Source organism: Syzygium oleosum, unplaced genomic scaffold, assembly GCF_021117445.2.
Source record: "Syzygium oleosum isolate NSW1041296 unplaced genomic scaffold, Sole_v2.1 Sole_v2.06, whole genome shotgun sequence".
Classification (NCBI taxonomy): Eukaryota; Viridiplantae; Streptophyta; class Magnoliopsida; order Myrtales; family Myrtaceae; genus Syzygium; species Syzygium oleosum.
The window spans coordinates 11,848,752-11,871,784 of record NW_026607490.1 but is presented as its reverse complement, the minus strand read 5'-3'; the positions used below and the strand labels follow the sequence as shown (position 1 = coordinate 11,871,784).

The 23,033-nt window shown below is 40.4% G+C and overlaps 2 protein-coding genes across 2 annotated transcripts; one reads left to right on the top strand and one right to left on the bottom strand.

The window, feature by feature from the left end:
- The first annotated feature begins 4,698 nt into the window (after positions 1–4,698).
- LOC115691989 (peroxidase 40) lies at positions 4,699–6,458 on the top strand. The gene is made up of 4 exons (XM_030618744.2): positions 4,699–5,033; positions 5,130–5,321; positions 5,439–5,604; positions 5,880–6,458. Exons 1-4 carry the CDS (start codon positions 4,776–4,778, stop codon positions 6,281–6,283), a joined length of 1,020 nt encoding a protein of 339 aa, XP_030474604.1. The 5' UTR covers positions 4,699–4,775; the 3' UTR covers positions 6,284–6,458.
- Positions 6,459–6,588: 130 nt separating this feature from the next.
- On the bottom strand, positions 6,589–22,223 carry LOC115691988 (flowering time control protein FCA). The gene is made up of 19 exons (XM_056312240.1): positions 21,828–22,223; positions 19,945–20,015; positions 18,407–18,485; positions 15,463–15,545; positions 15,339–15,390; positions 14,454–14,521; positions 14,114–14,180; positions 13,560–13,639; positions 13,410–13,474; positions 12,356–12,421; positions 12,054–12,219; positions 10,708–10,791; positions 9,814–10,383; positions 9,187–9,390; positions 8,893–9,096; positions 8,767–8,805; positions 7,679–7,744; positions 7,556–7,601; positions 6,589–6,827 (listed from the first exon to the last, which is right to left on the bottom strand). The coding sequence occupies exons 3-19, from the start codon at positions 18,438–18,440 to the stop codon at positions 6,820–6,822; spliced, it is 1,902 nt and encodes a 633-aa protein (XP_056168215.1). The 5' UTR covers positions 18,441–18,485; positions 19,945–20,015; positions 21,828–22,223; the 3' UTR covers positions 6,589–6,819.
- Between the last annotated feature and the right edge of the window lie 810 nt (positions 22,224–23,033).

Genomic DNA, 23,033 nt, shown 5'->3' with positions numbered 1-23,033 from the left:
TTGATCTCAATAAACCTTTTTAATTAGTTAGATGGCTTTTATTTTATTTTTTTCGGTCACTTTTTTTGTTTCCATTTTCGAGTGATTGCTTGTGGAGGTTTGAGTCATTGATGGGGGGTGATGTAAGCAATATATAGCTAGGTAGGGGGTGGCTTTTCTTTTGGAGGGATGGGTTTGCAGATCTTCTTTTCTTTGAGTGGATGATGTTGGGTTTCTTTTTTTCTTTATACCTTTTGAGCATATAGTTCATGATTTATGCTGGCGTGATGATTCTATATTGGAGTTCTTAAGTCCTTGTCCGCATATATTGTAAGGTCTTTTGCATATGTGTGGTTCTTGAACACTTTTGCCGCTTATAGCCATGCATGGATGACATGGAGCTGAGGCTATGCTCGATGAAGCTTGATGAAACGAAATTTAATGGCCTACTTCATGGAAGCTTAATCTACATTGCTTTCTCCAACCTGTTAATCTTTTGCCATCACGTTGTAACTTTTGCAGCAAAGTTCATATCGATGGGGGAAGATGTCGAACTTGTTTTTTTCTTTTAGAGAATTAGAAGTATTGCGACGTATATTTCTACAGGATACAAGGTGGGTTCTTCTATGTTTTGCCAAAGTATGAGATCTACGATCTTATATCAAGGTGGTGAAGTGATTCGTCTTCATAACTTATTACGACCGTAATAATTCACAATTTATCCCTTTTGTTTTTTTTTGGTAAGGCACAATTTATCCCTTTTGTTGATGTACACATTTGTGTTCTTTTTTCCTTAGGTTAGATATAGGCTATGGATTACAAGCAATAATCTTCATGCATGTGCATGCCTCATTTGGCAATGAATAATGACATTATGGGCATGAAAGTACCATGTAATTAGGTGTTTTTAATAATTGGTGCATATTATCCCAATAACAATTAAGTGATTTCACATGGACTTTCTTCTTTATGCAATAAGCCTACATGTGATGACCGTTCACAAAACACATCTATATATATAAGCAAATAAGGGATAGAGAATGGTGGGAAATCGAACTCGAGACCTTTTGAGTCTCGACAAGAGCAAATCCAAATTAGGCTAGCGCGTGCCTTGTATTTGTCCTGATTTTCTTTTGTCAATCTGTACATTTATCTCATCGGCAGCACCATCTTCGCGGACGTAAAGAAGATAGTCCATGAAAATAACTTTACACAAAAGGAGTCAAACCATGTATATTAGGAAACATATGCTATAGTTGATAAAAATAACAAGATGATATCGCTAACGAATGTTTAATTAAGTGAGACTAACACCCAAAATAGTTTGACTCCTTTAAGTGCCTTATTACAACCTTTAATAGTATGAGCAAAACCCTCGTGTGTAAACGCATCAACAGCAAGTCAAAAAACACAGTACCGTGTGGGATTTGCAGCAAACGACTTGCGTCTCTGCTAACAAATGTGCTCTCTGACAAAAAAGGGAGTTGAATGCTTTCCTGTTTGCTATACTTTTCTACAGCTTGAGATTGACTATATTTGAGCTTCGTAACTTGTGTGCTATATGCTTCTGTTTTTCGAGGCATTGCTTAATTATAGATGTAACTTTTCGTTTTGGTGTCCTAAAGTTGGTTCGATTGCACGCCTTGCTCTTCATTCGAGACTCGCCGTGCCAACTCACAGATTGGTTAAACCCAGTCCAAAAGCTTGAACCATAACCTATAGAAGGGATATGACGTGTACATGAAAGTCTAAATATCTTAGATTTCCAAAGCGCTAGATAACGTTTTCATAATCGAACCGGGATTAAAAAGATCAGTTATCATATAAGCAGGAAAAAGTTGAAGCTTACTTGAATCAAGTGTAAAGAAAAAAGAGGATGTTTCTAAGTAGAGGGTCAGCATAAAGTGAAGTGGTTTATTTCTCTTTTTATAGCAATGAAAAACAAATAACATGCGTGCATATCAATCATCCATTGATTGCTGCTTATAGTCAAAAAGAGATTCCATTAAGAACCAAATACTCAAAGCCTATCTTTTTGAACATATACTTGCGATTATATTCCTGACCCCCCACCTAATAATAAGCTGGCTTTTTTCGTATACACGCAAATGAAAATCAACGACATGTAGTGGGCTAAATGTACAGAAAAGAGACACGTGTACGTGACTATTCTCCCCATGACAGTGAAGTTTCCATCATCTTGTGGATCTGCAGAATCTTTTTGCACATAATTTGATGCTCCGTGCGAAATTCTGAACTGGAAATATCTTGTGAACACATAGTGCATCATGTCTAGGGCATCATGTCTAGGGCATGTGACCACCCTATCACTAGAATGGGCAACGGTGATAAACCCTAGACTCGAAAACCATGTGTGATCTACACAAGCAGACACAAGGAACCTAACCACTAAAATTAACCAGCTTCAGCCCATCTTTCTATTCCATTTATTAATTGGAATATATTTACAGCGCAGTGAAGAGGTCAAAGAGCGTGACAAAGAAACATGGATTGATATGTGGTGGCCATCTTTGTCATTACAGGAGAACTTTGTATTTTGAGCCTTGTTGGAAAAGTATTTATGGGTGCTATTCTCCGCAACAAGGCACGATAACTACTTTCCCAATAGAGTTAAAAGTTAAAACGACCGTTCTATTTTCCACTCTGTGTGTTTATTGTATTGGGAAAGTACAACAGAAATAGGACAACATCATGCGTACATCAATCAGTCAAACCTAGAGACAAGAATACAATAATAGAATGGTAGGCATAATAGTGGTAAGAAAGGATTTTGGATTCGGACTCTTTTGATTTATGCTCTTAAACTGAGGTCATCAATTGGAAAAAAAACCCCCCTTTTTCCTGAATGTTTGAGTCGGAGAAAAATGCCATCACAATGCATACTAAACATATCTTTCAATAGGGTTCTCTTTGTCGAGCTTTCGGGAGGTGGATGGACCTGAAGGACTGATTATGTTGGAAGAGGAATAGATTGTGCAATGCTCCTTCCTCTCATTCAAAATTGTGGATTTGTTGGATCCGCATGCAAGAATTATATGTACGTTACATATGTCACCGAGTCCTTTTTCCGAAGACTATATAAGCTTTCAAATAAATTGTTATCGAGCACGATATCAGAGCGCATATTAAAGGTTTAAATCTCGACACTCATTTTTCTTGTTACGCTATCTCTTTTTATTATTGTTTAAGTTGCTTCTTAGTCTGTTTGACTTCATTATGTCTGATTCTTGCATTTCACGAAAGAAAGCCTAGCTCACACATAATAGGGAGAGGCAAGCTCAGACATAGATGATAGGATCGTATCCTGAAAATTTTATGTTTTTGAGGAAACTAGGGGTTTAACAATGTTGAGATAAAATGAAACGCCAATGCTCTGTTTATTTCGCGGAAAATGAATGATTTGAAAAATATTTTCCTAAAAATGATCTCTTCTATTACTTACAAAAATAAATGAACGAAAATTATCTTTATCCTTCACGACAATGTTTAGATGTAAATTGTTATTGAAGATAAAAACACTTTAAATTAACCAATTATTTCAAGTGAAACAAGCGATTATTCTTAAGGAAAATATTTTCCAAACCATTCATTTTCCGCAAAATAAACGTAGCCTAAAGCTAATTAGTATATCGGCAAAAAAAGATGTTCAGATAAAGGATACTTGATAAAAACAACACTGTTCTAATTCTATTTCTTTCTTTCTTTTCCTTTTGAAGTTTTGTCTATACTTAGAGGTTTTCTCTTAATATATTCAGACAGTGCCAATTTGTCTAAACTCGAGGCGGTGATGGTGGCGGCGGTGGTTGCTGGTTGGTGGGGGATGGGATGGTAACCAATTAATGATTGCTGGCCAATGGAGATGTGATGGTGGTGGTGGTGGTGGTGGTGGTGGTGGTTCACATATGATCCGAACTTTTTTTTTTTAATTCGTGAGGACCCTCCATAACACAAAAGCACCCAAGATATCATAGGATCTTTAGGGGATGTGCTATGGTCAATCATGGGCCAAGCCCGTTAGATCTTCATGGGCCCAATAGCCAACCAAACCAGACATACATGGGCCCAAAATCGTGCGGCCCATTAGTTGGCATCTTGATTGGTCTCCTCTTTTAGGTGCTGACCTAATTATTTGGTCCTTGTATATTGATGTGGCATTAATGTTGTGATAACCCTCGGTGATCGGCCACATTTTTTGGTTGAGCATACATGTAGCTGATATTGACAATGCATACGTCCCTCAATTTGCATTGTTGTGGTACTGCCGTTCAGGGGAGCATGTGAAAAGGAAATTATTCAGAAAACAAATTTGATCACAACTTTTGAAAACTAGCACATCAATAGCAGGTAACAAGAACCCAGAAAGAGGAACTTTCCTCTTCAACAGATCTGTCTGCAACCCAAGTTCAGACTTCAGTCACCCTTCAATGGCATGAATCCTCTCTCTCTCTCTCTCTCTCTCTCTCTCTCTCTCTCTCTCTGAAACGCGCGCACACAAAAAGTTGGAGGAGGGACGTTGCGAAGAGAGGCGGTGTAATGTAAGCAAGCACATGGCATTAGGTAATGTTGCTTGGTACATCAACGGAGACACTTGAGTCACTGACCGTTTCTTGGCATTTGACTATGTCCATCAACCACTCTTCAGTGCCAAAACTGGCCACATTTCGATTTCTTGGCCTCTATATATGTGATGCTATTGCCATCCAAATGATCCCACACCCTCCTCACTTCTATTGCATTCACTCATCCTGAAGGAAGAAACATTAACTAGCTAGGCCATGAGAATGGCCGTGTGTTTGGCTCTTTTCTTGGCAATGCTTGAGCTTAGTGCCGTTGCCCTTTCAAAGTCACCCACCAACTTGCATGATGAATGTGCAGATGATCACAATGCAAGCCCTCTGAGCACCACTTTCTATGAGAACACGTGCCCCGAAGCGGAGGTGATCATCTTTTCGTGGGTCGAGAGGGCAGTCTCTGAGGACCCGAGGATGGCCGCTTCGTTGTTGCGGCTTCATTTCCACGACTGCTTCGTCAATGCAAGTTTAAAATCGATATTGTTGTGGCATTTTCTCTTTTCAAATGTTCAGTCACTTAATGCAAGGTCTTTTTTTCAAAAATTATTTTCAGCGCAGGGATGCGATGCTTCTGTGCTTTTGGATGACATTGAAGGTTTCATGGGAGAGAAGACAGCGGGACCGAACTTGAATTCCTTGAGGGGGTTCGAAGTGGTTGATGCTATAAAATCTGATCTTGAGACTGTTTGTCCTAGAACAGTTTCATGTGCTGATATCCTTGCAAGTGCTGCCAGGGACTCTGTTCTATTGGTACGTTTTCAATCCGAATGGCACATTTAGGTGCTCGGTAATTCATCAAAGTTTCTGACTTGGAAGAGGATTTGTTAAGATGTTACCCTCCAAGCTAATTCCTAGAATGAATCGCAGTCGGGCGGGCCTGGATGGGATGTTCTGATGGGGCGGAGAGACAGCTTAGGCGCGAGCAGAGATGCGGCAAACAACAACATTCCGGCACCGAATTCTACTGTGGAAATATTGGTTGCTAAGTTTCAGAATGCTGGTCTCACCCTCAATGACATGGTTGCCCTATCTGGTATCTTCTCCCGTTTATTATCTGATTACCAAGTCTTGCACATCATTCTCTTCGAGCGTTGAAAATTCACCTTGAGGACTGCTAATTTTTCGGGGAAATAATTAGGCGCAATGATGTAGATACGTAGCATCAACATGTTTTTTCAGGTTATAATTCGGCGCAAGGTGCAGCAACACGGAATTTTTCGTATAGGAGCTTGAGCGATGACTCTTTTTACGTCTTCGTAAATGCTAACATACTTGAATTTAAAAGGATTGTCTGCAAATTTCACACAGGTGCGCATACTATGGGAAAGGCTAGGTGTCCAACATTTAGATCACGGTTCGCAGGCAGTGCCATCTCGACCGGTCCGAAGGTCAATCTGGACTTCCTTCAGTCGCTGCAACAGCTTTGCTCAGGCCCCGATAGCAACTCAACTCTAGCAGAGCTCGACCTGGCAACGCCCGCAACGTTCGACAACCAGTACTATGTGAACCTCGTCTCGGGAGAGGGACTGCTTCAGTCCGACCAGGTTCTTTTTACCGGAGATGGCCGTACGAGGCAAATAGTGGAGTCTTACGCAGTGGACCCCATGACATTCTTCGAGGATTTCAAGCGCTCGATGGTGAGAATGGGGAACCTGGGGCTGCTCACGGGGAAAGAGGGCGAAATCAGAAGAAACTGTAGAAGCATCAACTGACGCTTAGTTCGAATAAACGATGACGATCGATCCATGAATGTTTATCTAGGAAAGGAAAGAGCTGTTAGTAGACAAGAAGAGTGGATTCTTCTAAGACTATAATATGTCAATGTGGTCATGGCCCTGGACCATAGATTAATATTGGAAAGAACCTGAGACGCTTATTTGCTATGAATTGAGTAGCTTGCCAAGCTTCTCGGCCGAAAATTGAATTTGACAGTGGTCTGCATAACACCGGGCGTGTATTACTTAAAAGAAGGGTAAAGATGCCAAGTTCGTAACCTAGGCAACAAAAAAGGCGAAAATTTCGATTCAACCACAGAGTTTATTATGCAGTTATCCACGGCACACGGGCTTCTCATCGAAAGCCAGCAAAGCGAGAACCTTTAAAGGATATAGAAGAAAATATGCTACATCAATCATCGGTAATTACAAATTTTGCTGGCTGATCTATCCTACCATCAAGTACAAAAACATTACGGCATTCTACATGCTGCGACAATTTGCTGGGACCGCCTTATATTTTGCTGCTCCACTTAGGTACCTGCAGAAGCATGATGTCCACATTCGTCAGCAACGGGCACCAAAATCTCACGTCAAGCATAACAAATACTGCCAGATTATGCGAGTGTCGTTCCCTCATATAAGGAGCTTTCTTTGGGTACTCTCGACCTACATTACCCACCTCACATGAGCCTTTACATCATGTGGGTCTCACATGAGGGCTGACGTCTCGCGTTACCTACTAATTTTCCCTCATCGACGGGGTTGCTGCAGTCCTCACAGAATAACTAACTTGAAATAATGAGATCTGGAAGCATCATCATTCCTCCCAGATTACAGGTGCATGCAACTGTTTATAAATGATTTTCTGAAATTTTCCGGGACTAGGAGGCTGGTAGGGCACTAATCTACTTTTAGTCGATAGGACTAAAACAGAGGGAGGTACCCTGTAAGGTTACTATGGCCAAAAATGACATTTTAATTGGAGCTTCACCAATTCTCAATTTACAACACAAAATTTGCTCAGCATTCATAAACTGCCACAGTTTCCAATTCCAAATAACGCTGAACAGGATAAAATATGCCAAAGAATTATCATTATGGACAAAGCAGCTCATTGAGAACTGTAATTTGCAGGTTAATATTCGACTCCTAGAAGCTGCAAAGTCTTCTTAATTTCCCTATTTCACGGTTGCTTCTAGAGTTTCTCTTGATTATTTCACTAGTAGGCCTCATTTATAAATTGCACAAGTAAAATTAAAGGACAACCTGTTGACTTATTCTTCAGCATCCATTGCTGAGCAGCCTGAAAACCCTGGCACAAATTGGCAAAAGTAAGAGTTACTAATGGTAGTTACTTAGAATATGCGGGATCTCGTAAGCACCAGATACCTGCTGGAAGCGAGCTGGATCATTTACTGAATTAGCTGCTGCTTGATATTGTGAATAACCAAGTTCCTAAGAAGCCAAAATTTACAATAAGAACCACTGAGCAAGCTGACTGAATAGGTGCAGCAGGCAACTCCAAGTGGAAAATCCTAAAACAATTGCTAGGACGGAGACATCAAAAATTGGATGTCCATTTCATTCAATTTCTCATTTTAGCTCTAAAATCCCTCTTGCCTCTCATTTCCTGCTTTATAAAGTGTATCTGCTGGCTTCTATCAGAAAAGTAAAAAGTGCATATCTTATGTATCTTTCTTATGGCCACACAACACCGTCTCATCTCAAGCATCTCTATGTGGTAAGTTTACTCAACATGTTCAAACTGACCTTTCTAGAGCTTTGATCAGCCTAAAATAATTATAGTTCAAAACCTGAAGAAGGAAAAACCTTTATCCGTTCAGCATATGCCAGTTTTCACACATTTAATTCTCTTTTTATATCTCACAAGAACTACCAATTGCAAAACAAATTAGGTAATCATAAATGTGAAGTAAACAGCTTAAATTGTTAAAGCACAAGTACAAAAAAGAAATGATAGAATTGCCTAATTGTCAAAGAACACGGATTGAATTAGCTGTTGATATGTATTTAACTATATTTTCCATTTAGGTTTAAGATATTTAGCCCATAGGTCAATTTACCCAGTTTAAATATTCTATATCTGAAGTTACTCATATACTGATGTAAAACTGGTAGCGGAAAACACCATTCTTTCTTAAATTTTGTTATTCGAATACTGAGACACACTAATTTAATCATTCATAAAAGAATTGAGATGTTCATTTCTCCCCTTTCAGAGACTTCATAGAATAGACCTTATTTTCAGAAGTCTAATGCGTAGCACAACCGAGAAAGCTATTCCCAGACATAAATGAGAAACTACTAAGCTGCATATTGTAAACAACTGTAACTGAAGTAATCATCAATCCTTAAATAGTGATCATCATTACACCAGCTTGCTCAGGCAGAACATCAAATATGGTGTCATAAAAGTGTAACTGGAACACAACTTCCACGAGAGGACATATATTTACCTGAAAATTATGGTGACTTGGCAGCCCAGAAGCCTGATACTGTATTTCCACACGAGAAAATCAGAAATAGAGGACTAGATGATATGGAAATTTGCAAGTATGGAGAGAAACCCAGATAACACTGACCGATGAAGACAATAGAGGCTGTTGTAACAGCTGCTGAGGTAGCTGTCCCTGAAGTTGAGAATGCTGCTGCGGCTGCTGTGTTTGTGCACCCTGCTGAGTAGGCAACAGTTGAGGGGGTTGGGCATGAGTTAGCTGAACTGATGACTTTGGTGGTTGCTGCTGCTGTTGCTGCCTAAATATTTTCAACTCCTCAGGCTCCAACCACTACAGCGAGTACAGTAACATCATTCATATAAGTTGCAAACTAGCAGATGATGACAGAACATGCATAAAAAAACAAGAGCAAATACTCACCCTGCTTTCTCCAGTTACACAATTATAATAGTACTTAAATCCATCCGGCGATGTATGCTCTGTCCAAATACATTTTACAGGAGCAAGATTCGGAGTCGATACAGGTATCACAGGTGCAACGGATGATGATGAAGGCACTTCTGCAGCTGTTGTAGTTGTTGACGTGCTTACCACTGGCTGCTGTACATTATTGTTCCACTGAGGCTGCAAAGACAAGGATATGCTCAGAGTTTGAAGGCGCCCAAAAGCATTTCAAAGCAACTGAAGATCATCAAGATAACTTCTCTATGAATCAGAACAAGGCAGTTAGTAATGTTGAGATATATTAGAACTCGAACTCTTGAACCTATACTGGGATTCAACAACAAAAAAGTTGCCATTACAGCAGTTAGAAGTCTGGGTCAAGGTGTATCAACATCTACGTCCAAAGAATCAAATAAGCATCCCATGTCAAACCGCAATCAAGAAACTTTTCTGGTTAGAGAAATCACTTCACAAGTAGCTTTACCGCATTTACCAAGCAAAGCCTCTCCTAACACAGTTTCTTCATCAACATTGTTGATGTCCAAATACATTACCGGCTCCTAGCAAAAGCCAAAACTAAACTCTCTTCTAATCAGGTCATACCTGCTGATTTGTTGGCAGAGCTTGTTGTGGAACTGCATTTAGATTCGATGGATGCATCATCTGCACTTGCTGCTGCAGCTGGGAAAAAGCATGCTGAGATGATTGAAAACTAGCCTGCAAGGCCTGTGTCTGCTGTGACAGCATCTGAGCCAACGGTGATGGGGACTGCTGAAACGACTGAAGCAAGTGCTGTTGACCAGGAGCAGGCACTTGCGGTTGATTAATTGTACTAGGCCGAGGCTGGGATAGCAAATTCATATTTAAAGGGGCTTGTTGTACTGTCACAGAGGAGGCGGTCTGCTGGGCAGCAGGATGAGTAGCAGTTAACTGCCCGCTTGAACCAACCATTGGCTGTGATGGCAGTGGTCGGCTGAAAGGTGTCGCGAGAGGAGGACTTTGCAGCTGGTTTAATTGCCCTGACATTGCATGAGAAGTTTGTGTCTGCGTGTATGATGTTGAAGGTTGATTGTGTGATAGAGAAGGCAGTGACTGCTGAGGTGACTGAAGAGACTTTTGTAAAGGTGCTATTTGCTGACCCATAGATGGGAACTGTTGAAAAGACTGATAACTCTGCAAGAAAGAAGGAGAGTACATTGAATCTCAATAAGAGTAAGGTGGCAAATTGGACAACAACCCATATGTAAAAGGCGTACTTGACACAAAGTGGAGCACAAAATATAAGCAGCCTTAAATAACAAGACAAGACACACTTAGTGTCATGAATTATCACATTTTCATAGCAAGTCAATTCAATTAACATAATACACGAAATTTATGATATTTTAATGCTAATACAAATTAGAAACACGACCACAAAACACTGACACCAATTGCCAGCTCCAATAAGGAGGGTCAATGTGAGGCAAATTGTTTTAGTCATTCTTCTTCCTGTACCTGTTGTGCCATAGACGAGGATGGAGCTGCCGGTGAAGGAAGAAGACCATCTGTTGGCACGCTAGGACCCCCCAAGGAAATGTTCTAAAGTACAAGGAAGTGGAATTGTGGAGATTAAACCAAGTATAAAAAATTAAATACCCATGAACCACAAGTAAAAAACTCATGCAAACTGTAAACAGATGATAGGCAGGCTATCATTAATAAATCTAAAACAAACACTGATAGTTGCATAAAAACGGTTCCATTCAGAGAGGTCACGGCCCAAAAACTGTGAAACATAAAGCATTTCTAGTAGTTCTTGGGGATAAGTACCTACTACCCACTCCTTCCCTAAGGTGCCATTTTGCATGCAAACCAACCAAATATAAGCTACAATTTGTACCTGAAATAGTAGCCCGCCTTTGTCTTGAGTCTTGACAAGTAAATTTTAGCCTTTCTGAAAACTAAGAAATTCACAAACTGACACCATTCGAGTTATAACCTATTAGTGCTTTTCACATCCTATGATTTCCGTATCAGCTTAACTTGACATCAACCAAAAGTTTTCATGTCAAACCGATCAAAGAACCATTTGAAGGAAGCAATAAAAATCTTCAATAACAATGAGGTTATACTGCAAGCTAACGATATTTTTCTATCATCAGGAAGATGTGTATGCTCCCAGCTGGACTCCACGAATTTCTGAAAACTCCTTTTATTCTTTTTTATGAGATCTCATTTGCTAGCTCTCTTTTGTCTTTAAGTTTAAGGTGAGAGGAAAGCGGTAACTTCATAAGAGAAGGAAGGAGATGAGCGCCTTATAGAAAACTTGATCTATCTGCCCCACCATTTGCCTTTCGCCCATTCTGAATTCCACCTTCCTATTCAGTTACTACAATTACTGACACCCATCAACCTAGCTCCCGTTTACCTTGCTCCTTACAACCTGTCATCCACCTAAATATAGACAAAACTAAGGTAGTATACCACTTGCCTTTTCAAGATAGCTAAGCTAGACACTAATTCGTTTGCCGTTGCCTAGGTTCACACTATAAATTAAGAGGAGCTCTAAGGAGATGTTTCTCCCATTAAGGATTCCAAGAACACTCTAGACCTTCGTCATGATCGAATAATCTCACCGATCTTTCAAATTAAGGTTAAAGAAATAATTAGCTAAATATCACCTCCATAAATAGTGTCATCTCTTGACCAAAAATAAAATAAAATAATGTCATCTGTTAAACTTAATGTAACTAATGATTCCCCAAACGAGATTGAAAATGTAATGGGTGTGCTTTGAACTAGCATTCACTAGGATGGACAAAAACAAAAAGTAGTTTTCTTGAGAAGAGAGATATTCTTACAGGATTTAGAGGCTTAGATACATCACCAGACTTGGGATATAACTGACCACCAAAATTGGGATGGCCTGAAAATGATGATGGCCCTAGGTTCTGAGTATTCATTGGATTCCAGGCACTTGGCGCAATCCGATCACCCACAGTGTCACTAAAGTTGGGCTGCCCTCTGCTGAGAGCAAACACAAAGGTAGAGTTACACAAATATGAAAATGAAGAAGAAGAGGAGGAGGAGGAGGAGGAGCAGGAGGAAGACACAACTTATAATGCTGGACAATACAAGGGAAGAAGAAGGGAGAAAAGGAGACCTTAGTTCTGGGGCCTGAAAACGAGGACCGAAGCCTGGGCCTCCAAAAGCAGGACCACCCTTGGAACTAGTTTCAAAAGTGGTCGAAACATCAGAAGAGAGTAAAACAGTGGATTTACCTAACTATATGGTCAACAAAAAATTGCAAATTGAGCAATAAGGTAAACAACCATTTTAAGTAATGCCCAAAATGAAAAGATCAATGAACAGGCAGATGACGAAAGAAACTAAAGCTGCGTTTGATTCAGCTTTCCCAAGGGACTTTGGCCTCTAAAGTCCCTTGAGAGAAAACTAGGCCATTTAGTAAAAATTTTTTGGAGAGCATTGAGTGAAAGCCAGCAAAGGCAAAGCTGAAAGCTCAAGTTTGGGATCTGCCTTGGGCTTTCAGCATTTTCAAAAGGAAGCACTCAGGATTAATGAACTTTTCATATTCCACTCTTGCCCTCATAAAAAACTGTTCATCTTCTCCAACATTGCAGATTTGGGTCATCGGTGAAGCTCTACCAAGAGTTGCACGACGCTAGCAGACTGTTGCAGACGGTCGCCGAGCCTCGTCGACGGTCAAAGTTCTGTTAGGCGAGATCTAGAGGGTCACGACTCAGGCGAGACCAAGTCACCGAGGTCGATGGTCGCCATTTGGACCATTGCCGAGGCCAAGGCTTGCTGGGTCGCTTGAGGTCACGCAACCCCAGAGCCCTCACCTGGGCTTGCAACGGCCCTCTGCTTCCATGCAAGGTCACGCGACCTCAAGCCCTCACCTGGGCTCACGGCAGCCCTCTGCTTCCACAATGGAGATGATGAACAGTAAGCCATTTGTTTTTTGTTTTTTTTTAATATCAAAGCTACTTTGCAAAAAAAATATACCGAAAGTCATTAACCAAACGATATTTCCTTTGACCAAATACACATTGAGCCAAAGATCTTCAGGGAAATGAAAGTCATTTCCCCAAAGCTCTCCCAAACGCAGCCTAAAACCCCTTTCTGAATAAAAGCAAAAGGAAAAAGAACAAACAACAACACTGTTTGCCAAGGAAGTAGTAGAGCTTAATGGGAACCTTGTATCACCAAGCCGAGGCCGCTTAGGATCAGCAAATCGAACTGTTAATGGCTGATCACAACCCTATGACCAGAGCAAAAAATGATGAGAATATTCACAGCTGGCAAGACTAGTCTAAACCATACTTGACCTGATAAAGCATGCTTACTCTCATTGTATAGTTTCCATTCAAAGCATTTATAGCTGCCAACGCCATATCTCTATGAGAGTACTTGACAAATCCACAACCTTCAGATTTAAAAAACTGGTTATATATTGATAACTTGACATAAAATAAACCATCAAAAGAACAATGAAAACATGCCGGTTGCCACCCTTAGCAGGCACAAGCAATCATTTGGTTGTGATGACTAAATGAACCAGTTTTACAGCCTTCAGGCACTTTACAATCTCAAAAGACAATAAGTTTTGCTTATCAAATATATATGAAAACACTCGGAAAACCAACTATATTACAACAAGAGAATGTTACATCTTTGATCCATTAAATAGATATCATACAGGATTGGTAAATGCATAAGAAAAAGCTGCGGTGGCATATTAAGCAGAGAGATTCTTCAGATCTACCAGAATGATCTTTCAATAAGTAACATCATTAACAATCAAAGGGCAGATATCTATGCAGCAGGAAGGCAGCCCAAATCAACTGAACATATGTCTAGTATATAGTCTTTCAAATCTAAAAGAAGATAATAGACGCACCACGACTCTGCTTCATTTCATCGCGCATGAGATAAACGTCCTCAACTCGACCATATGGTGAGAAAATCTGGCAGGCATCACATATAAGTAGAAATATTCAGTGGCTCCCATATTTAATATAAACTGAAAAATATTAATGAAACAAAAGAAGGCACATAGGAATAAAACCAAGCTTTCAGGATATGCCTAATCCTCCAAGTAAGAGACGGCATTTCATTAAATTGCTATGGAAGAACTCCTTTTATACAATCAAGCACTCGACATAGAAAACAGGAGAAACAAAAAAGGTTGTCAATGTGATCTAAGCATTTAAAAGCTGAAAAGAATTGTATTCGCGTACTTCCTCCACTTCTTTTACAGTGGCCTGTTTGTTTAGAGAACCCACGAACAGCTTGTACTCAAACGCACCTATTACAGAAGAAAGCCTCATCAAGACCAGCAACAACAATGCTTCCAGATAAACAGGACCTCAAAAATCACAAATATCAACATTATGTCAACACCATTAACAGAACACCAATACACCCATGTTCAATTCATTCTAGAATGTGTCCCTCACTCTACTTGATTGTTCACAACAGCAGCCCGCAAACTAATAAGCATTCTTTATCCTTCATTTAAATTGGTAGAAATATAGGGTCACCTATCACATTTTATGTAGATTGAAATGTGGGATCAGTAGACCAACATGAGATTCAGATCATACTTCACCAAACAGGTCTTATGTGTACATTGTTTTGCTCAACTATAGAAGTGTCAATATAACTTCCAACACTTTCAACAAGAATTACAATTTTTTAAGTGTAAAGAATGAAAATTTAGCCATCCATATCTGTAAACAAGCAAAACCTTGCAGATTCAAATAAACAATGCATCCGACTTCCATGAGAAACCATAGAGGCATTTACACTGTCATCACAACAGTGGTTTGCCTTGTCTAGGGAGTAAAAATCAAGGAACAAATGTTGCTCTGAGTTTCTGACAGGTAGCAGCCTAACTGCAAGACATTACTAAACTTGACCTAGTTATGGTCACTTTTAAAAAGATCTAGATTGCTTTAACCACGAAACAAACCCCAAGTCAATTCTTACTAGAAGATCCATCACATGAATACTTTAACTTCACACCCATCTGGACTACCGAATCTCTTATACTAAAAGGAAGTTCACTAATATTTGAAAGCCAGATAAGTCACATATAAAACTTGAAGATCAAAGAAAAATACCAAGTCGTTCTCGTTCTCCATCAGCATATCTAACTTGAATTGGACCAACTCCCTGAAAAAAACATATTGAGAAGTTCATTAGACCCCCATTCATTAAAGATTAGGCAGCAGAAAAAATACTCACCCCTGGAAGTGTGTATTGATTGTGTAAAGCTCTAATGGCCTTGTCAGCTTCCTCAGAGGTTGCATACTTGATAAAACAACATCCTGCATGAGCAGAAAGATTATATCCTGACAATGAACCCCTCTACCGATTGCAAGTGCATTTGGCACCAATATATTCGGTAATACAATCCAGTGAGAAAATCAATTTCCCATCCTCATCAACTTCACTATAATATATAAAAAAAGTAGTTGACAAGAAACAAAGCAAACCCTAAAGAGCAGAATTATTTGCATAATTCGGTTGCTCGAGCTAAATATAAGAGAACCGCAAACCACTCAAGCAATCATTAAAGCTGCTAGACAAATACACTTAAGCATATCCAGCGATGCGTCCTATAAATATGAAAGACATACACCACAAAAGACAAAATACAACCAGGAAGCCATAAGCCTAAATATCTTTAGAGGAGATCAATGCTACTGCTCAATCTTAGCTGTTAGCTCTAATAGCAGTATGACTTCAACACCGCCAATGTCAGTAGAGATATTGTTTTCCTTATCGAACAAAAAAACACAGAAAATTTAGGTTTTATACCCTTGATTCCACAACCTAGAATCACGACATAACCATAGCTCCATGAAGATACAGAATGTTGCTTATGTATATGACACTAAATTGATGAATGTAATGATATCCCATCAAGCCACCACATAATTGTAAAGGATCACACCTACTCCAAAAAAAATAGCCCGTGACTTGAAATTGCATGTCCAATCATTCTACAGCGCATCACTGTAATACCTCTTGGTTGGAGATGATGAACAAGGCAAAGAGATCCATTCATGATCAAAACATATAAGTGTGATATTCATTGCCAACTCTCTGGAAATAGAAAAGAGCACAGAGTTCCAAGCCAAGCAAGGCCTTGAGAAAAATCAGGACGCGATCCTAAGGTCAAGCTAATGCCATTCGGAGAACATTTAGGGCTGTAAACCCAGGATTTGTAATTATACAAGACTATTTCTAATGATCATACGAAAAAAATAATCACATCTAGCTAATGCCTCCAGCACAAGTGATACCTGAACTTCCATGAATTTGGAAGTTGCAAAAAAAGACCTCCATCAATTTCCCCATAACAACACAGAATATCCGCTCGAATAGGAAAGAACCATCACGCAAACAACACAAGGTGCTGTTGTTAAAGTCACTGTTCCAGATAACGGCAATGATGCATCTCCTATCATCTTAACCCCATCTGATGATCTAAATGTACTTGAAACAAATTGACTGGCCAAAATTATGTACTAGGAGTCAGTTTCTACTTGCCAGTCACAAAACTAGCCTTCTATGTTTATAAGGCTCCAAAACTCTCCAACTTTCAGGTTCCTATGCCATTTGTACGCAACACAAACCAGCGGATCTATCCAGAAGATTGATGAACATATAACAGAAAGACTTTAATCAACAACAACAATTCCATTTGATTGCGCAACTCACTATAGCGAGTTATATAACTTCGCATGTGATCAAAGTAATATCCATCCGGCTTAGTTTCACAGAATCATGGAGCCATGCACATGAAAGTGATTCAACCTGGTTCTGTAACCAGAGCACAAAACTTTGGTCCAGTAGGAAGCAAAGAACAAATGAGATAACAAGAAAACTGATGGTCACCAAGACCGCTCACTCTATACGTTCACTACAAACCACCATCGTGATGCTTATAGGCTAATATAGCGCCATATCTCAAATACAAACCTAAGAAACCAAACCAAGGACAACACAAGTGCATAAGCTGGAAACCGCAGTCCCACCAGTAACCATCACACCAAGCCAATCACACCATCAGAAAACTTAACACTCTCAGAGAAGCTTTCTAAATATCCTCACAAGGAAAGCTATCATATCACCTTGTAGGAGTTGCACCCGGAATATATATTATCAATCATCGGCACTGACAAAACACATCTAGAACTGATTAAATATCACATATTCAAAACTGACAACAAAAAAAAGTCGAACCTTGGTTCAAACAACCATCAACTACTCGGTACAACAGGAGTTGCTTTGATGAACCAGACATGTCAATCAAGAATGTAGATGAGATAGTTAACTTATTCATTTGACTGTCGATCAGCAATCCATATAATACAGAAGGTAACTCAACCTTTCATTCATACAATAGCACTCCAAATAATCTCAGCCAAGCCCCACATCATGTCAGAAGCCTCAGGTCTGAAATGTACTATACACATAATCCCCTCCCAACACCATGTGATTGAAACCATGATAACAGGATATAATCCTGTAACACCATGGCAAAAGGACAGACATTTAACAAATCACCTGCTTACGTACAGTTCATGAGACCACAACTATTTACCAAACACATTTCACCTCCCATGTAGTCATTCATAACATTCATAACAACAAAGAAAGTCCACCATTAGTTTATCTCATCTAGTCACGTAACAAGTAATGACCATTCCAAGTCATTTGAAATGGATAGTTCCAAACTTCCCAATGAAAACTCAGGTTACTCATACACTAAATTTATTAGCATCTGGCCATCAGAAATACTCAATTGTCATTGTTTGTACAATTTGACGCAACCACTGAAAATCCTAAAGAGCTACAGCAAGGAAAAAGACCATCCTATTAAAAAAAAAGAAAAAAGAAAAACTCGCTGGTCAAGTCCCCATCGCTGCAGCCTCAGTTAATAGAGCAGAAGTTGTCTTCCACTTCCAACAGCTATACATATATTGACTCATACTCCTTACTCTTCGTGTTTGATAACAGACATAAAAAGGCGTTCTCAACCAAAACCAAAAGCTCGTAACTTCTTGCAAAAACAAACTGAGATGAAAGATGAGCTCACGGATGCTCCCATCAGCCTCTCAATGGACCTGGAAAGAGATAGGAATGCTCGCGATCATTTTACTAAAATAGCACCTAGTACCTTGCTGTAGTCCCGTTCTCTTGTCCTTAATCATGGCAACTTCTATAACGTTTCCATGTTCTTCAAACAACGGGCGAATCTGATATTAAATAAGCAAATTTTAGTGCAAAAAAGGAAATAAAAAACACAAGCATGCAAGTATTTATTGTGAATTTAGGGTTGGAAGATGCAGAGTGGATAATGATGTCAAAAAATTGAGGTGCATGTGTGGGTAGGGATTTGGAAGCACATACAGCAGCAATGTGATTCTTCAAAAGTAGAAATTCCAACGAGTGGGAAATGGTAGGAAAGCTTTGTCGTGGGATGATAGATAATGCAGAGACAATGCCTAAGAAATGTGTTTCTTGATTTGTTTGTATTAGCAAGGAATAGAGAGCTAAGGTGGCTAATATTGGAAGGCTAACAATGGAGAAGTGGTGCAGGAGATTGTTATTTTATGTAGGCTTCAACATTAGAGCTTGAAGCTTTCTCTAATTTTTATGAGTAGTCATATCAAATGATGCTAGATGTGGTAAACAGCAATAGTCAACAGTGGAATTGTTTTTTCTTTAAGATTAAACAAAACTATTTATAAAGGTACTGAGAGGGTATCGCCCCTATGCAAAACGAACTCAAAGGGGAAGTCTTCCATATACAAAGATTAAGAACAAGAGACCATTTCTATCATCTACGGTGAGCTATAAGTATGATACAACTTTCCCACTATACCAAAAGCTAAGAGTATGTAACCACTTATCCCTAAAGAGGTCTCAAGAAAATTTTCCACCTTGACAAACTCTGTTTTTCTCTTTCCAAATGAGCCAAAAAACGAGGATTCTTCTTTTTGTACTTCTGATTCTATTTTGTCAAGTTGTACTGCTCTATTACCATCTCCACTCATCTGTAGGTACAATAGAACACTCTCACCCCTCAGAAATACTCTCCTGACAGTCACTTTTTTTCTTTTGGAAAGCAGCTTCGGGATATATTCACTTTGAATAGTCTTCAAAGAAAGGGAAAATGCCACTGCTAAGATTTTTTGGCGCAAGAATGCAAGAGAGAGTGTGGATCACTCGTTATTACATTGTAATTTGACAGTACAAATTTGGACTACAGGCCACAGCAATTGCAGTTTTAGGAATAAAGTGGGTAACATCAAGCATGGTACAACACGAACTTCGAGCTTAAAGAGGTGCCATTAGTTATATGTCTGGGAAAGAGCAATCTATTGAGATGATTCACCTCCTAATCCTCTTGGGGTTCTTCTGGGGATAATCTATTATACAACCTTCACTTTTGGTATAGCAGAAAAGTTCGATTACATATATCTACTTTGTTGGAAATGTTAGAAGACAGGTGGAAAATGTGCTGAAGGAGTTTTATATAAGGGTGATGCCACTCTGATACCTTCTTGATAAAATTTTGTTTTATCATTAACAAAAGAAAGAGATTACTTGTTAAAGCACTACCAAACAAAGTGCATGTATGCTGTAATCCGCCAATTCCAAAACTCAATTTAAGTAGCATCACATAGAACAAGTCATCAAGGTGTGACTTACATCTTCCTCAGTGGCACTCCTTGGAACTGATCCAACAAAAAGTTTAGCAAAAGCAGCTCCATCGAAATGATCTAACAAAAAGAGGGAAAAAGGGTCAATCCACAAGAGCATTATCAAAAGCCAAAATAAAGAAACGGAATAGTTATTCAAATAATATGTTTGAGTTTGTCTGAAAGGTTACAAAACATATAACCTAAAAGAATGGAAAACGTAACACAAAGGCATAAGAAAGAGTCAGAACGATCCTGCAAGTCACATGCATCACCACAACATTTGATGCAATGGAATGGATCTTGATCTAGATCTAACTAAACAAGGGATGAGTTGAATGCAATGAATATAACAAGAGGATGTCCTTTCCATTCATAAGTTTTGTCACATTAAAGGATAAATGAGAGAATGAAATGATGACTCTCATTACGGTAGTTGTTTCAAGAATCAGTAAAATATAAGGAAAGGGAAATTAGCATCGTAACACCTAAGCACCATGCAATGCAAAGCATAGGGCAGAGGATATTTTTTCCTATAAGGTAATAAATTATTGGAAAAGGAATTCGAGTTCCAGTCCAATAACTCCATGCAAATTATTCACGTGAAAATAGGAATGAAATTATTAGCAGGTGACAAAACCATCTTGAACTCATTCTTGCTCACAAACATGGCAAAGGATGAAAACTGTCAAATTCTAAATGAACAAAGACAGTGATTTTGCAGCACAGGAAGAGGCTAAGCGTGGATCGAGTTGATTGGGACGGTTAGCTTACAATCTGACACATGCAAGACATGCAAGGGATGATGCAACAACTGGGACAATGGATCTACATAGAGAATCAGTAGATAAGAAAGCAGTCAGAATACTGCAGTGACAAAATTTAAGATTCAGTAAGGACAATAACGATAAAGTTGAGAAGTCAGTGAGACTGATTGCAGATGTATCATTACTCCCAATGCTTTCTTTTTCATTATCTACCAGCAATTTGCGACTTTATCAGAAGTTCCACAAAGGAGAAAGAAATAAATGGAGATGTTTGATAACTAATTTTGATTATACTATTATCAGATTTCAAAGAGCAGCAAAAAAGAAAATGACGGTTCAGAAAAACAAACACCTATGCCAAGTAAGTTGGAGTTGATATGCATGCTTCCAAAAATTTCCTAGTAGAATGTCCCTGCCCAAGAATAATTTCCCTGGTTACTTTTCAGAATGACAGATAGCCCGAGCTAAGTATGCCTCTTTGTAACTTAAATTCTCTTAAATGTAATGATTACCAGCTTAACCCTCTTTTAAAAATTTCCTCCGGAGAGAACGTTCAAATAAGAAATAAAAAAATGCCTTTAGGTACTTGATGCTGATATCGGGCATCTAGAGCATTTTTTATACTCTAATTGATTGATCCGCTCCGGTTCTCTTAGGGTTTCATCTGGAGACCTATACATCCCAACTTTTCTTTCCATTTGGCCAAAGTGAGAGAGATCAGAGATCGCTAAACAGCCCGGCAACAGGTGAAGCTGACCAGGTTACTTCAAATTAACTATGTGATGCAACTCAACTTCCTCGTTGAAGATTTAGAAATTGAAGAAGAAATGCCCCCCTAATCAAGAGCATCCCATTCCTGAAGCTAGAACTAGCAATCCACCACACAGGAGATTCAACATAGCAGGATTATCGCACGAAAAAACATCGAAACACAATGCTTAAGCATACCATTATTCGATAAGAAGAAGGTACGCGGAAAAGCAAACCGAATCAAATTGGCTAAGCCAAAAGTGATCAAAAGCGAAAACGCAAAAAAGGAAGCGTGCATAGCTGCAAAGTGCAAGCATCCCCCCACCAAAAAATTAACACCGAAGCTTCAAAAAAAATTTCAGCTTTCGAAACACACCCGGATTAGGAGATCCTCCTCCCCTGCCAGAAAACCCCCGCTTCTGCCCAGCCAGGGGAGGCGGCGGCGGCGCATCGTAGCCCTGCCCGAACCCTCTCCCCCCGCCCCCGCCGCCCCCTCCGGCGCCCCTGTACCCGTCGCCGCCGCCGCCCCGGCCGCCGGCCGCCCGGAATCCGCCGGGGCCCTGCCGGGGCGGGCTGTCGAAAGGTCGGTGGCCGCCGCCGCCCCTCCGCCGCCGCCGCCGCGGAAGCTGCCGGGGCTGCGGCGGCCGCGGTGGTTGTTCACGGGGCCGGCATCGGAGAAGCGGGAGGGGCCTCTGGATTGGCGGTAGCCGTGGGGGGCGTCCTGGCTGCTGTTGCCGCTGCCGCTGCCGCTGCCGCTGTTGCCATAGCGGTCTCCCCTGTGCCTATCCAGCTTGACTACCGTACTGCTCCGAGAGGGTGCAGAGGACGAAAACCCTAACCTGGGAGCTCGAATCTTCTTCGATGGCGGAGGAGGTGAAGGAGAGCAGCGAAGAGCGGAGCTGCTCGGAAGGAGAGAGAGAGAGAGGGAGAGACGGTGGTGGTGGTGGTGGTGGTGGTGGTGGTGGTGGTTCCGGTCAATGCTAAGCGACGACGCGACTGTGTTTTGGGGGGGGGGTGGTGGTGGTGGTTCTGGAGGAGAAGCCCGCCGCTGGGCTTTATGAACGGATGGGCCGGACATGGGCCGACGGGTCCGGGCCGGTCCAGGCTCATGGGCGGCGTTTCGGCCCGCCCCCACGATTGATCCGTGGGCCGACCCAAGCGGAAATGGCCCGGAATCGGGGTGAGCATCGGTCCTGGACCGACCTTGGACCAGCCCAACCCTGCCGGTCCTGGTCCGGTTCCCAAGGAGACTGGGTCGGTCCTTGGTCCTGGGATCCCTGGACCAGCACTGTGCGGATTGGTTCTCGGTCCAGGTAATTTAGGGTCGGTCCAATCCGGACCAACCCAGACTATATATATTATATATAATATATCTAAAATATATAATATATATTATACATTTAATATATTATTTATAAATTTTTTTTATGTAGAGAACCCAAGTGAAACTGTGAAATGGCGTGAAAAATTGACCAAAAAAGAAAAGACGAGAAACAGCTCTTACGCGTCCAAAATGGCGTTACTCACGGCGTCATCCTCCGGTACTTAACAACTTCTTCTCTTTAGTCTTCCTTGTACAGTC

Excerpts from the sequence above, each read along its gene's own strand:
- LOC115691988 (XM_056312240.1), bottom strand. The coding sequence starts at position 18,440 with ATGATTAAGGACAAGAGAACGGGACTACAGCAAG. Across the intron at positions 14,522-15,338 it reads TGGAGAACGAGAACGACTTG|GTGCGTTTGAGTACAAGCTG; the intron begins GTATTTTTCTTT and ends CTTCTGTAATAG. Across the intron at positions 7,602-7,678 it reads ATCCAGCTCGCTTCCAGCAG|GGTTTTCAGGCTGCTCAGCA; the intron begins GTATCTGGTGCT and ends AATTTGTGCCAG.
- LOC115691989 (XM_030618744.2), top strand. The coding sequence starts at position 4,776 with ATGAGAATGGCCGTGTGTTTGGCTCTTTTCTTGGCAATGCTTGAGCTT. Across the intron at positions 5,034-5,129 it reads TCCACGACTGCTTCGTCAAT|GGATGCGATGCTTCTGTGCT; the intron begins GCAAGTTTAAAA and ends TTTTCAGCGCAG. Across the intron at positions 5,322-5,438 it reads CCAGGGACTCTGTTCTATTG|TCGGGCGGGCCTGGATGGGA; the intron begins GTACGTTTTCAA and ends AATGAATCGCAG.